Source organism: Meriones unguiculatus, chromosome 3 (genome assembly GCF_030254825.1).
Source record: "Meriones unguiculatus strain TT.TT164.6M chromosome 3, Bangor_MerUng_6.1, whole genome shotgun sequence".
Classification (NCBI taxonomy): Eukaryota; Metazoa; Chordata; class Mammalia; order Rodentia; family Muridae; genus Meriones; species Meriones unguiculatus.
In genome coordinates this window covers 1949529-1964235 of record NC_083351.1, presented here as the reverse complement: position 1 = coordinate 1964235, position 14707 = coordinate 1949529, and the positions used below count along the sequence as shown (strand labels likewise).

Genomic DNA, 14707 nt, shown 5'->3' with positions numbered 1-14707 from the left:
GCCTCAAGACAGTCTTTGGTTGGTAGTAACTTCAGAAAGGAGCAACTCCATTTGATTTTAAATGTCTTTACTACAAGACCAAAAGCACAGGCTGAAGACTAGGTGCATCTGAGGTCACCTTCCTCACAGGCCATGACATTCTGGTCACATCCATGCTGGTTAACTTAAAGCTGTGGCAGAGGTAATAAAGTGACAGGCCGACATCTACAGTAGACTGACAAGTGCTAGAGCCATAGGGACAAGCTGTGGTGGCTGGCGTGCCAAAGCCCAACGCTCAGTTGGTGGGGTTCCAGGAGGCCTGTCTGTTTACTTATAAACATGCACTTTTTAAACCAAGGTATTCAGTCCCTTTTAAACAGAGACAGGATGATACAGATATAAACCCACCACTGTGACTTCCGGGAGGGGCTGGATCATGAGACTGGCCTAGGAAAATTATTGTATTAACACAACGTAAATTAGCTTACAAAGTGTAACTTTAAGTCAGACACACTCACTAGGAGCTCTAGGCAGACTGTCTTGGTGGCCAGTCCGCTGGCTGCTGTTGTGTTTAGCTCTTTTAAAAAATAAGCTGAGTTTCAAAATACAAAACTTGACAGGGAATGTGAATGCACGTGTACTGGCCGTCACTGCTCCGCCCTGTGACACAGCAGGTGTGGGCCGGCACCTTCTGCTCAGCATGCTGGAGGCGCAGGCAGGAAGAACATGCCCGACAGGGACACTGGAGAAAACGAGTGGAGTTACAGAAGAAACACAGTGGCATGGGACAGCCAGTCATTCTGCCTTTACAGATCATGTTTTCAAGGTGTCAATATCCTACTAAATATATAGAATTAATGTCACTATTCTAATCAGGTACATAAAAGGGCAATGCCCTTCTTCCCTCCAGCCACTGTGGGTGGCGTGAGGTGACGCCTAGAGTCCCCACCACCTTGGTTTCCTAGGATGCAGCTCTCTAGAAGCCTATCTTGCCCCTAGTCATGGAGTAGCCCAATTTGGCTTCGTTGTTGATGAAGGACATCAGCCCCACATAGGTCTCGATGAGGAGAGGGCGCTCCAGCACCAGCACGTTATTCATCTGTCCGGGCAGGGGGCTTTCCTTCTGGGCTTTCTTGACAGCTTGGATTACAAGAGCCTTGAAGCTTTCCAACTTTAAAGAGAATAAACAGCGCTTTAGCCTCAAGACAAGACAACAGGTGTGCACTGAGTGGGGAAGAAGGGCTCTGAGAAGTTCGAGTCCTTCCAAACACCATGTAGTCTGACACCTCTGATGACAGGCCAGCCTCTAAGAGCTGTATCATCTTGAGTCATCCTGTGCAAACATTACGATGGGACTCCTGTTAAGTCCAGTCTAGAGAGGACCAGCCTCTCACTAAAGTGCAATCCAGACTCAGTGACCTGAGACAAGGTGGACAAGGCGGACAGCACCGCAACAGGCAGCAAACCTTATTACAGACACACGCTGTGGAGTGGTGGGTGCACTCCCCAGCCGCGCTGTGTGCTTAGTGACAGGAAGCATCACAGGAGGAGGAGTTCATGAGGACTATCACCTCATGACAGGACGTTCTCAGCCCTGCTGTAACCTGTCCAGAGTGTGACAGTAAGCAGTGCACTGTGCTCAGGGCTCCCTCAGCACCTCTCCCATGTACTCAACTGTACTGTGGGGTTCTCCCGTGCTAACCTACCCAGTCCAGACTGAGCATCCTGCAGTGGGGCGGGGTCTTCCTCTGCTCCCTGAGGCCCCTATCTACCACACTGGCTAGTTTCCAGGTGTCAGGAGCTGCCCCTCAGGGCCTACACTTGACGGCACAGCCCAGGATAAAGCAGTCGCTGCTGGGGCCCAGGGTGTGGGTCTGCTTACGTGGCACAGGGACGCTGTCTTCTCATCCATGCCAGCCATCGGGTGTTCTATGAAGGTGGCATAGGGCATGTTTGTAGACCAGGGGTTCCATCTGTTGATGAAAGAAGGGCGGCTCTGCTTGTCCCACTGAATGCGAACCCCAAAGCCTTCTCGCCTGAGGGGAGGGGGAAAGGGAGAGAGAGCCTTGCTTACCACATGAGTACAACATTGCAGGCAGCATCAGGGATGGCTGGGAAAGCTGTGATTTGGTCTAATGATGGTCTCCACTAGCTACTTCACATTCGTTCAAAGTGTAAGAAGTCAGTGTCTTGATGATACTAAGTGTCGTCTTACAGCCTGTGAAACAGGTATACAGTTCAACCTGGCCAAACTATGGACTGTTTTTTTCTTAATGTGTTACTGAATGATGCTGAAGTTTGTAGCCATTAGCTTCCTGGATTCCCTATTCAAATAATTCTTTTATAGCAAGCCGACCAGCTCTTGGCAAATGGCTGTTGGGTGTTTATGGAGTTATCGAATTTTTAGTACGATCAATTGATCAATATGCTTTTCTTTTAAACGACCAGAAAAAAACTGAACACATACCCTGTGTCTCCTTCCTGCTGGAGGTAAAATGCCCGGCTATGGGGAGTACTCTGGACTCAACAAAGCTTTGATCTGCTTCCACATATCCTAAATAGTTTTCAGTGCAGAGACTGTGCCAGCATCCCTCTCAAGGAAGTACTGGGCCGCCCTGAAAGCACCAGCTTCTATTTTAAGGTCCTTTCCACTGGTCTTTCAAGATGAGACCTTTTAGCTCACCGAAGACCGAAACAAAACCATTTACGCGGTCCGCTGGGGACCCGTGCACCTACTTGTTGAGCGACTTCGGAGGAAACTGGAATTCTCCATAGGAGATGGTGTCCACCGCGCTAAGTGCCACCCTGACCACCTGCTGGCACTGAAGGCTGATGAAGTCATATTTGCAGATGAGCAGTGACTGGTCGGTGACCAGCACCAGCCGCTCCTTCTCGTTGTTCCAGTGGTCCACCCTGGAGGGAAGAGGTCCGCCTGTCACCAAGGGCCCCGCCGCTCCCTGCTAAGCGTCCCCGCAGCCCCCACGCGCACTTGCGCCGGCTTACTCGGTCAGCAGCCACACCCCCTGGATCTCGCCGTCCTCCACAGGCCGGACCACGGCGCGGATCTCCTCCACCGCCTGCTCTATGGTGCCGGGCCGGAACACGAAGTACTCCTTGACACGGGCGCGGCGTGTAGGGTCATGGACGCTCAGGGGCCACAGTGTCTGGCGCAGCGGCGTGCCCGCCCCCGGCCGGCCCGCGCCCGCGTCCTCGCCGGCCGCCAGCAGCGCCGTGGGGCTCGTGCCCGCCGAGTCCACCGTATCCCGCAGTTGCAGCATTGCGCCGCCACCCGCCGGCTCCACGGACGCGGCCGCCGCCCCGGCGTCACCCCGGCTGCGTCCCACCCTTCGCCGCCTCCCGATTGGCTGCATCGCGCAGAACCCCGCCTCCGGCTTCGCATATCGCGCCTCGCGATTGGCTTTTCCTCAGCCGTCTTCTGCAATTGGCCCCGTGTGCTGCCATTCATAATCACGGCTGCCCCGCCCCTGGCCGGAAGCAGCCGCCACGCGCGGAGCCACTTCCTGTTTACTCAACTGGAAAGGCTAGGAAAAAGTGCAGGTTGTAGGTTCCTGGATTAGGACAGGAAAAAATGTAATAACCGGACTTACGTGGAAGGCGGGGCTCGCGCGAGGGGCGGCGCCCCGACAGTGCGTCCTCGTATTGGCTCTGTGCCCTTCACCTCCGGAGTCACTGTGTTCTTCGGGGTGTGGCGCTAGGCGGCGGTGCGCGGCACACCCAGGAGGTGTGTGTGCCTGCGGAGTGTAGAAGTGGGGCATCTGAGGATTGTGGGTGCTTCGCTGTGGGCATCCCATGGGAGCCTCAGACATAGGCATCTCAGGGGTGTGCCTCATGCCTGTGGGTGGGCAGCTCAGGTATGTGACCCTGTTGGGTGGGCGCCTTGGAGATGTGGATACCATGGGCATCTGGAGCACCTTTGGTGTGCGGGTTTATAGGGTGTTTGCACGCCGTGGAGGTCTGAGTACCTGGGGACCACATCTAGGGTGTGTGCAGGTCGGAGATGGACGGCAGACATTTGTTCTTCCTGGGCATGATGCGCACAATAAGCTTCCACGTCACAGAAGAGTGCTGCTGTGAGAGACTTGAAGAAAGCATTGCTGGATGCCCTCAGGGCCCTGCAGCTCCTTCCTGGGAGGGAAACCCTGCCTAGCCTACTTCATCCAACCCAGCAGGCTCACAGTGGGATAACAGCAGTCTCTAAGTGGGTGGTGTGTGTATAAATTCATACTAGTTAAGTCTCCTGCCCTGCTCTTGACGAAGGGCCCTCCGTCTGTCCAGATGCTGGACACAGTTCTGGACTCAGCTGTCCTAGGAGTCTAGCTGACCCCCATGCCGCCCTCCATCGCACTGTCCCCACAGGCTTGGTGACAGTTCAAATCCCTACCAAGTAGTCATTTCTGACTCCCTGTCTCTGTCACGTTCTCTCTGGCACCCCTCACCGCATTGCCTTTTGCCTCCTGTGTGCTGTGTTCAGTTATGGAGTCCTGGTTCAAAACGCCTGCCTGGGAGGCACTTGCCGTTCACCAGGGCTCTGTGTTTGCTTCACTCTTTTCCAGGCCTGTGTGTGCCTGTCGTACTGCTCCGTGTGGATCTGTGTGCACAGGTGTATATGGAGGGTGGGAAGGTTTGTGGGTGTAGCCCTTTGCTTGTGACGGGCACTCTGGGCTCTCTAACTGTGGCAGAGTTCTTCCCACTGTTGTAAGTGTAGGATTGGAGAGAGGTTTGGAGCGGTCCTGTAAGTGCCTGTGGCCATACAGCACCGATGATGGGCACAGTCCCTCCGTGCAGACAACATGGAGCAGCCAGAGCTTCTGCCCCTGGGTCCTCTTGGCGTTGGGGATGGTTTGGGGACCACACAGCACTCCCCCATAGTCACTTATACTACATATCAGCCCTGGCAGTAACAGGAGAGGCTGAACTCGGTTTAGTTAGTGCCAAGACTACACAGTGTGGCTGAGAACTGCTTCCTGCTGTGGGCTGGGGCCAACACACCCCCACCCTTCCCCTCACCGTGGGCAGGCTTCTCTGTCAGCCAGCACCCAGACCAGCCCCTGCAGCAGCTTGTGGGACTGGGACTCCCTGGGCAGCCCGAGTCAGCGGGGTGGGCCACTGCCAACCTCTGTGCTCCTTTCAGCATGGAGGGGCAGGAGAGCCTAGGCCCGGTAAGGCGGCTGAGGGGAGTGGAACCCAAAGTCTTAGGTTCGAACCCTGGCCCTCTGTGTCTGTCTCCCGTCAGCTGTCTGTGGCTCTGTGGCCTTGTCCCAGTGGGGCCACCATGTCTCCCGTGGCCCTTGGGAGCACTGAGTGAGTCAGACCTGTGGGATAGCTTCCTGAGAGGGTGCGCTCACCCAGACAGGGCACGAACGACAGACCAAGACAACAGTTCTGCACACGTGGGGCTGAGTGCACTAATGATTTCACTGGGCTCAGTTAGAGAAGCAGAGATGAGGGGTTACTGGGAACATGGGTGATCCCCAGACAGCTGCCTAACCCAACATGGATGGCTCTCTCCTTTGTTTTTCACCTGTGAACTGCAACACCTTCACCAATGATAGACAGCTGGAATACAATTGCAACAGAGGGGACCCAGGAGGCTGTGGCCAGAATCGTGATGACCCTTCTCTCACTTCCTCTTTCTATGTGGGATCCCTAGGGGTAGGCAGAACAACTAGGCTGAGAGCAGTTTGAGATGGAAAAGAATGAGGAGCAGCATTCTGAGAGGAGCTAGAGGCTGATAAAGATGGTTTTGAATATCTGAGATTTTAAAAAGGATGGGATACTGACTAGGGATGGTGTGGAGTTGGGTGAGTGTCCACATTTGGAAGGAGGGGGCAGTCATGGTGGCTGCAGACAAGGGATACAAGCAATAGTCCCTGTAGGAGCATTGCCAGGAACACTCCCTCCTATAAAAACGCCACACGGTGCAGGTGTGTGGATGCCAGCAGAAACCACAAGGCCCCTGGGTCAGGGAAATCCACGTAAGGTGGAGCTGATGGTCTGCCAGGACAATGTGACTTTTCTAACAGTCACCAAGACATGGTTTACCCTCAGGAGTGAATGACTGCCCAAGATCATTTGAGCTCTGGGGGTAGTCTGTGTCTTGACAGTCATAGGGGCTACTGAATCAGCCTGCAGGGCCTTTTACAGTGAGTGTGGCTTCAGAGAATCCAGCTCACAGCGGAGGTCTCTGGGACACAGGTAGGAGCAGCCATGATGACATGAATGCCCACATAGGTTCCTGAGCCCTCTGTGGATATGGGGAGTACTCTGGCCGCCCACAAAGCTGAGAGTGGACGGGGATGGCATGTGACCAGCTAAGTGCATACAAGACAAAAAGCAAATATCATTCTGCGGCTTGCATAACGTAAGGTGTAAGAGAAGTCTTCCTGGGCCACTTCCATAGGCGGCATTTAGAACTCATCTAAGGGTCACAGCTAAGCAGGTGCTCCGTGTCTGTCCCCCGCAGAGGGATGAGCAGCTGGGTGTGCTCACCTGGGAACCTCAGTACACCTTAAGGTTGGCAAATCAGACAGTCTGCTCTAAGACAGAGCCTGTGCATCAGGAAATGGGAGGAGAAGCTCTGGTCCCAGGAGGATAGGGAGTTTGAAGTGGGGATCATGCTAGAAAAGCGGGAGAGACAGCTGCTCTCTGCAGCAGCCTGGGAGGAAACGGGCAGAAATGGTTTTAGATCGGGGACTGCCAAACCCATAGTTCTCAGCCTGACACATCTGCACACTGACCATTTTTGCCTTTGGTCCACTCTGAAACCTGACATCTAGAGAAGTGAAAATCTGTCTCACTTTTACTACCTGGTGTCTCCAGCATTCTCACCATGGATAAAGAGCATTATGTCTGCTGTGAGGCTGCCAGGACAGGGTACAAACTGGCTTGCTGGAAGCAGCAGAAGCATACAGTGAGGTTGCTGAGACTGGATGGCCAGAACCACTGTGTGCGAGTGTGTGTGCATGTGTGTGTCCTTTCTGGTACCCGAGGGCATATCCTTTGCCTTTCCAGCTGTTGGTGTGGCCAGCCATTCTGGTGCCCCTCAGCCTGTGGCTGCCTGTCTCTGCAGGCTGTCTTTACATCACCATCTTCACTTTCTCTTTTGTAAGGGTTCCTGACATACTGGCACTGGCTTACCACTGTAATGGCCGACTCTTGGCCTAATGGTGCTCAGAGACTCTTTTCTAAAGAGTCTAGTAACGGTCACAGATACTAGTTGGGACTTGAATGAACCTTTAGGGGCTCCATAATTCAGCTGGTAATGGTGGATTCATGCAGGTGAAGCAATGAGGTGCTGCATTTACACTATCTCCACATGTGCACATATCAGGCTTGGGGACAAGGAGCAGGGAGTGGTGACTATGACTAGGAAAATACGGTACTGATGCTCCAGAGCTTGGCTTGGTCCAGAGGCCCACTATCAGGCTACTTTCAGGAGGCTGTTCCCAAAGTGGTCAGCAGATGGGGCAATGACCCACACAGCCTTCCTGGGAGGCCACAGCTTCACAGCTTGGCAGGCAGTTTTAAAGTCCTAGGTGAAACCACTGTCTTCCCGCAGAAGACTCAGAACCTTGGCTGTCAAGAGTAAATTCTCATCTGAACTTCCTGATGCTTTGACTTAGCATCAAAGGGTGGGTCCTCACCCCTCAACTCCACCCTCCTTTTAAGGTGCTGAGAGTGGATCCCAGGACGCCCACACGCTGGAGGCCAGTCTTCTGCCCCTTGGATGCCTCACTCTAAGACCAAACCCCACATCTAATACCTGTGAGGATGCAGGAGTGGGGTCTCCTCCAGGAGCCGCCATTACCTCCCACACAGAGGATTGCTGTGTGTGCACAGGGTATGTCTCTTGGATCTCCCCTCCTGGAAATTGGCCACAGGAGCAATCTGCACTGCCACCAGCTCTGCAATGGTGCTTTGACATTGCCCTTAGTCACTGACTCCAAGCATCTACAGCAGAGGCAGAGGTAATTTTGACAATGAACCCAGTTTCCAGGCTGGAGAGATGGCCCAGCAGATAAAGGTGTTTGCTGCCAGACTTGATGACCCGAGTTCAATTCCTGGGTCCCACATGGAAGGAGAGAAGTAATTAGTGCAAATTGTCCTCTGACCTTCATATACTCTCTGGCATATATATGGATACAGACAAACGTTTTACAGTGAGTTAAATGCACACACACAGGAGAAACCAGCTCCTAACCACTAAGGCACAGGGCGGTAGCATAAAGCTGCCAGCTCCAGACAATGTGCACTTACGGGAAATCAGCCTGGCTACAGGCTGGGCGCTCCTCACAAACTGTTTCTATGGTAACTTTCCAACAATTGCCAAGACACCAGGAGGCTGATTTTGCTCCATGTCCCACTGAGTTTAAGAGGGTCTCTCTGGAACCAACCAGAGCTCTGATGCCCACCTGGTCCTGTGAGGAGGCCTGACCTTCTTACATCTCCTGTATGTATGCCTTAGAAGGAACTTCTGTGGTTTTCCCTTGGACTAGCGGGAAGTGGGAGGAATCTGGGCCAAAAGGTATTTGTTTAATTAACCCTCATGTATCTCAGGTTTTATGAGAAACCTGGGGACTGAACTCAGTCAGGTCTTTGTGCATGATAGGCAAGTGTCTCTGCCAACTGTGCTACAGCCAGAACTCCACAGAGACCTTGAAAGGACCTGAGGCTCCCCCTCTGGTTCTGACAGGTATGTCAGGCAAAGGCTAAGACACGCCCAGGCTGCACATGCAGGGCGTGTCCACTAGCCATCTGTGTCCCCCATGTGGCCACCCCAGAGCAGGTGTTGCAGAGAGAGCCTGCGGGGCTCTCCGCCCCATGGCCGGCAGGCAGCCACTGGCTCTCGGCGGGCATCAGTCTCAGGTGAAACTTCCACAGCCTGCTCAGTGTAGGTTTTGCCTTAGATTTCTGCTGCTGCTGTACAAGTGACCCCAAGATGGCAGCTAAATCCGTTGAAGTGCCCTGCATAGAAGTCCTGTACTCTAGAAGCCAGAGGTGGAGACTTCCAGAGATCTTCCCAGGTCTGGTGGCTCCACAGTCCCCACCAACCCAGCTCAGTCCTCTTGCTAGTCTCCGTGAAGGGCCCTCTCCTGTCTCCCCTGTTCTCCAGGAGCACGTTCAGATCAGGATGGTCTAAGCTGAGACCCCTCCCTCAGTAACTTCATCAAAGACCGTGATTCCAAATCAGGCGCCACTGGAGAATGTGGGGATGAGGACATGACTTTTCTGGAGAAGCTATTCAACCCAGATGAGCCATCTCCCCAACAGCCCAGCCTGTCACATGAATGGATGTCATTCTACCTGCTTTCGCTCAGTGAAGGGTAAAGATAAGGTGACGGCCTCTGAAGGGCAGGCCAGGCTGGTGTGCAGAAACCACGTGGTTGCTGGCAGTCGCGCTGTCTACTGTTTTATGACTTGATTCTACCTAGAGTCATCTGGGAAGAGGAAACCTCAGTTGAGAAACTAGCCCTCCCCAGAGTGGCCTGTGGGCAAACTTGTGTAACATTTTCTGGATTGGTGGTTGATGCTCGAGGGTCCTTCCTGGTGTGGGTGGTGCAAACCAGCAAGCAGGATTTCTCCATGGCCTCTGCTGCAGTTCCTGCCCTTGGGTTCCTGCCCTGCCTTCCCTTGGTGATGGACTGTACTGCTCCACCCCCGCAAGTTGCTCTTGGTCACGATAGTTATCACAGCAGCAGCAGTGGTAATTATGACAGTAGCACCTGTATGCCCACCGTTGCTGGACAGGCTGGATGCTCAGTCACTGAGCAGGAGCCAGCTTCCACTGAGGGTGCTGTTTCTGTGTCATGCTCAAGGTCAGGGAGGCACAGAGATGAGAGTGCTGGGGACAGGAGAGGCAGCTGGCTACCAACACGGTCCAGCCTGGGCTCTTGCTACAGAATCACCTGCCCTAATCCCACACTGGGCCACAGCCCTTGTGAGTTACGTGAGGGGTGTTTTCAGTTTGGTTGCTCTCTCATGACAGGTTTGGAGTTTTAGAAATGGATGTGGGAATGAGTGAGCCCCAGGGTTCTAAGTGGCATTTGGGCAGGACATCAGGTGATGTTTTGCTCTCAAGACTACCCCTTTCTGCAGAATTGTGGTTATCATTGATGCCATTGGCAGAAATAGGTGACTGAGGTCAGCACGCTGCATCTGAGAACCTGCATATACCTTAGGTGTTTGTTTCTTTTTGCTTTTGAGAGAGGGTCTTACCATGTTGCACAGGCTAGCCTCAAACTCCTGAGCCTTCTTCCCAGCCTCCTTCATGGAGCACCAAGATCACAGATGGGCATGGCCACGTCCAGCTGTGGAGACAGCCTTTGGTGTCAGTTAGGTTGGCCTCTCACCTGTTAGAAGGGGCCATGAAAATGTGAACAGAACACTGGCTGACTTGGTTGGGGGGGTAGCTATTGGCCCAGCAGCTGATGTCTCCGAAGCTGCTGGGATGTTCAGGTTTCTGTCTGGAGGCCTCTCCCTTCTAACTCCTGCAAGATGCATCAGGCTGCAGAGGAGGGGGCAGCACGGTTCTGGGAAAGGAGGGAGCGGTTTGCTTTGGAAATTAGCACTGCGGTTTGAGTCTTCTTCCTCCCCACATTATTTTTCCTGGAGCCAAAGACTATTTTAATTATTTCCAGCAGAGAATGAGACAACAACAATGAAAAGTATTGTCTCCTACGAGCAGAAGGGTGTAGGCCTTTAATCCAAGCAGCTGGCAAGGGCAGGCAGAGCTCTGTGGGGTCAAGGCTAGCCTGGTCTACACAGGGAGTTTCAGGATAGCCAAGGCTAGCGAGGAAACAAGAAAATGCTTTTTAGGAAAATGAAAGCAGTCATTTTCCAGGTATGAAGAAAGTGGGACTACAGCCAGGCCTCTTACCTATTTGGGATAGATCTTCAAAGTCCAACCCAGAGTGTCACTGGAGTTCTGACTGCTGGGTGGGAGGCATGGTGGCAGGGTGGGCTGAGCAAGGGGAAATCTAAGATTCTAGGAGGTTTGTGTTGTGCCAGCGGGTTCTAGGCTGGTGTAAATGCCATGTGCTCCCTAAAGCTCAGGATTGAATAAATAAATATAAGTAGGCCTGGTATGGTGGCACCGTTAATCCCAGCACTCAGGAGGCAGAGGCAGGTGGATCTTCTAGTTCACAGCCAGTCTGGTCTACAGATCAAGTTCCAGGACAGCCAGGGCCGCACAGAGAAGCCCTGCATGTGTGTGTGTGTGTGTGTGTGTGTGTGTGTGTGTGTGTGTGTGTTTTGCCTTAAAGTATATATGTTTACCAAATGAGTGTCTGGTATCCACAGAGGCTCAGAAAAGGCCATCAGGTCCCCTGGAATTGGAGTTACAGAGGTTTGTGAGTGGCCATGCGGGTGCTGGCAATTAAACCCAGGTCCTCCGGAAGAGATTTAGGCTCTCTTAACCACTGATTTCTCTCCTTCTCCAGACCCCTCCCTCATCTCCTCCTCCTCAAACCCTCCCTCCCTCTTCCCTATACTCCCTCCCCTATTCCTCAGAAATGGGGAGTCCCCCCTACTCACCCACTCCAGGTCAAGTCCCATCAGGATTGAGTTTATCCTCTTCCCCCAAAGCCTGATGACACAGCCTTACCAGAGGGGAGTGATCAAAACGAAGGCAACAGAGTCCATGTCAGAGTCAGACCCAGCTCCCCTTACTATGGCATCCACATGAAGCCTGGGCTGCCCATCTGCTACATCCGTGTAGGGTCTAGGTCCAGTCCACGCATGGTCCTTGGTTGGTGCTTCAGTCTCCACAGCCCTTTGGGCCCTAGTTAGTTGGCTCTGTTGGTCTTCTTCTGGAGATCCTGTCACCTCCAGGTCCTTCCATCTTTCTCCCCACTTTTCCCCAAGATTCCCTATGCTTCACCCAATGTTTGACCGTGAGTCTCAGCATCTCTTTCTATCCACTGCTGGTTGGAGCCTCTCAGAGGTCAGCTATGCTAGATTCCTGTCTGTGTCAGGGGCTGGCTCTCTCCCATGGGGTGGGGCTCAGGTTGGGCCAGGCATTGGCTGGGAATTCGCTCAATCTCTGCTCTATCTTTATCTCTGCACATCTTGTAGGCAGGGTAAGTTTTGGATCAAAATTTTTGTGGGTGGGTTGGTGCTCCTCTCCCTCCACCAGGAGTCCTGTCTAGTTAGAGGGTGTCCTCTTCAGTCTCCATGACCCCTGCTACTAGGAGTTTCAGCTAGAGTCACCCCCATATCCTCCCAGAAGCCTACCTTAGATCTCCAGCTTGTCACAGAGATGCTCCCGCCCATGGTTTCTCTTCTCTCTGTTGGCCCTCTTTCCTTATGCCCCTACTCTCCTCAGGTCTGATCTCTGCCTCTTCAGCAAATCCTACCCGCATGTGCCACCACTGGCTTCAATAAAGCCTAGGCCTGAGTCATCATCAGCCTCCTGAAGCCGGCACTGTGGTCATCAACACACTCAATGCCCACAAGGGGGCGCTGCGACAACAGTCCAGTTACTCACCAATATCCCTAAGTTCTTTAGTTAACATGGTTAAGGCAATCACAGCTAAATTCCAATGCAACTTGACAGGAACTGGATAGATTAATCTCCAAATTAATTTGCAAGAATGACCATTATAGAACCCACAAGATGGCTCAGGAGGTAAAGGTGATTATTGCCAAGCCTGGTGACCGGAGTTTGATCCCCATGACACACATCAGGGAAGAATCAATTCCATCAAGTTGTCCTCTGATCCCCACACAAGCTCTGTGGCTCATGTGATAACCCAACAAATTACTACATCTAACAAAAAATTAGGAAAAAGAATTAATATTATTTTCAGGGAAACCCAAGTAACAAGCTTCAAGGATCTACGTGTACAGCTATGTAAAGCCACCATCCAGAGTGTCATGAGTGGTCATAGCAGCAGGCGCTGGCATGGACTCCACGTGAGAGAAATACAGAGATCCAGCAACAGAACAAAGCCATCTTTCTGAGCTGCCTGCTTGCTTATTTTCACACATACATTTACACAAGGACATTACCATGCAAGCACTTAATGAACCTTGATGTCCCTTCCCTTCGCCCTGCACTCATTTCTGAGTGATGGAGACACATACTGAGTGCATGGCTCATGGAGCAAGGCTGCTGTTACCTGTGTTATGACTGTCACAGTGCATGACACAGTTTGAAGTAATTATGTCCTGCAAGGTGTCACCTCCTCATGAAAAGGCAACAGAGTGGCTAACATTTGAAGAGTATTTGTCATGTTTAATTTAGTAGCCATAAAAGAAAACTTGTTTGTTGTGAGTTATAAAAGTGAATTAAACACACATGTGCAGTTTCATTCCTAGTTGTGGGGGGGGGTTATTTGATTTTGAGGTAAGGTCTTGTGTAGCCCAGGGTGGCACTGAACTTGCTAGGTAGCTGAGGATGACCTTGAACTTCTGCTCTTCCTCTCTCTACCTCCCCAGGGCTGGGGTGTGCTCTTTACTCCATTGTTGTATTGGGAATCAGACAGGCTTTAGGCAGTCACATGCTCAACCATCATACGTGCTCACGGGAGCCAGCCTGGACAAGAACAGGGGGCTCTGGGGCTGGGGAAGCACCTGGCATCCTCTCTGTTTGACCAGCTGACACCTGCCAGGACTCTTCACATGGCAGAGAAAGTCAGCGCCTGGACAGGCAGTGGGCCGAGAGAGAATAGCCTACGGCCAATACAGCTTTGATCCAGGGAAGTCTTCAAGTTTGAAGGGCTGAGACGTCCATGCATGAGGCCATGCACCTTTGTAAAATTAGCAAAATAACTTGCCTTTTACTGTTTTCTTCAATAAGATCCCCACATAGGGTTCAGGGTCCTAAAACCCAGACCCTGCCCCACCTGCAGACTCCATTTCTACTAGCCCAGGGCCACCTTCTTCCCACTAACCACCAGAGAAAGCCCTGAGATGGATCAACTTTCACCCACTCACCCCTGAACCCTGGCCCTGGGGCACGATTTAGCAGAGGGGGTGGTGAGCTTTTTCAGGTCCCAGTCCATGCATGCACACAGGCATCCAAGCCAGCCAGCTGCAGGAGAGAGCGGTGCAGAGCAGGAACACGCACAGGGCCCCCTTGTGTGGGGGCTTCTGGCTGAGGGGGGCACTAAATGACTTCTTGGGTGTAGAAACTTAGGGACAAGTACGTTAGAGTCACCCCGAGGACTTAGGTTAGCATCAGCTACTGAGATCCCCGGAGGGTCCAGCAATGGGTGTGGGCAGAAGGGTGAGAGCCAGAGCAGAACAATGCACGGGAAACTCGGGTCCTGTTTGGAGCATCAGGTAGCAAGTCCCAGGACCCATTGGCCTTCAGTATCTCTCTCTCTCTGTGTCCGGTCCTCCCTCCCTCCCCCTTTTATCTTTCCTGGGGCCAGGCTCCTGTGTTTAGTGCTCAGACCTGCAGTCTTCTAAGCTGGGGCAGGGAGCTCTGCTCCCTCTCTGGCCCTGTGCTTCCCTATTTGGGCCAGCAGCAGGTCTGAGCTGACAGCACCCACCCAGTAATGTGACTGCAGCCTCCTGAAATGGGAGTGGAACCAGAGGTTCCCTCAAGCACTTGCTCTTAGGGGAGGGGAGACTGAAGCAATCATCTCATTCCTCAGGGAATGGTGGAGGAGGGAGGTCTTCAAAGGAGGGCAGGCTGCAGCTACCCATCATGGAAAGGTAGGCACACCTCTCCAGCTGGGGCAGGGGCTGACCCTCACACAGC

General features: G+C 52.8%; 1 protein-coding gene across 1 annotated transcript; it reads right to left on the bottom strand.

Moving 5' to 3' along the window:
- Positions 1–50: 50 nt before the first annotated feature.
- Tprg1l (tumor protein p63 regulated 1 like) lies at positions 51–3314 on the bottom strand. Its single transcript, XM_021655271.2, has 4 exons — positions 2983–3314; positions 2716–2892; positions 1862–2015; positions 51–1150 (listed from the first exon to the last, which is right to left on the bottom strand). The coding sequence occupies exons 1-4, from the start codon at positions 3255–3257 to the stop codon at positions 956–958; spliced, it is 801 nt and encodes a 266-aa protein (XP_021510946.1). The 5' UTR covers positions 3258–3314; the 3' UTR covers positions 51–955.
- Between the last annotated feature and the right edge of the window lie 11393 nt (positions 3315–14707).

Excerpts from the sequence above, each read along its gene's own strand:
- Tprg1l (XM_021655271.2), bottom strand. The coding sequence starts at position 3,257 with ATGCTGCAACTGCGGGATACGGTGGACTCGGCGGGCACGAGCCCCACG. Across the intron at positions 2,893-2,982 it reads GGGGTGTGGCTGCTGACCGA|GGTGGACCACTGGAACAACG; the intron begins GTAAGCCGGCGC and ends TCTTCCCTCCAG. Across the intron at positions 1,151-1,861 it reads AGACAGCGTCCCTGTGCCAC|TTGGAAAGCTTCAAGGCTCT; the intron begins GTAAGCAGACCC and ends TTCTCTTTAAAG.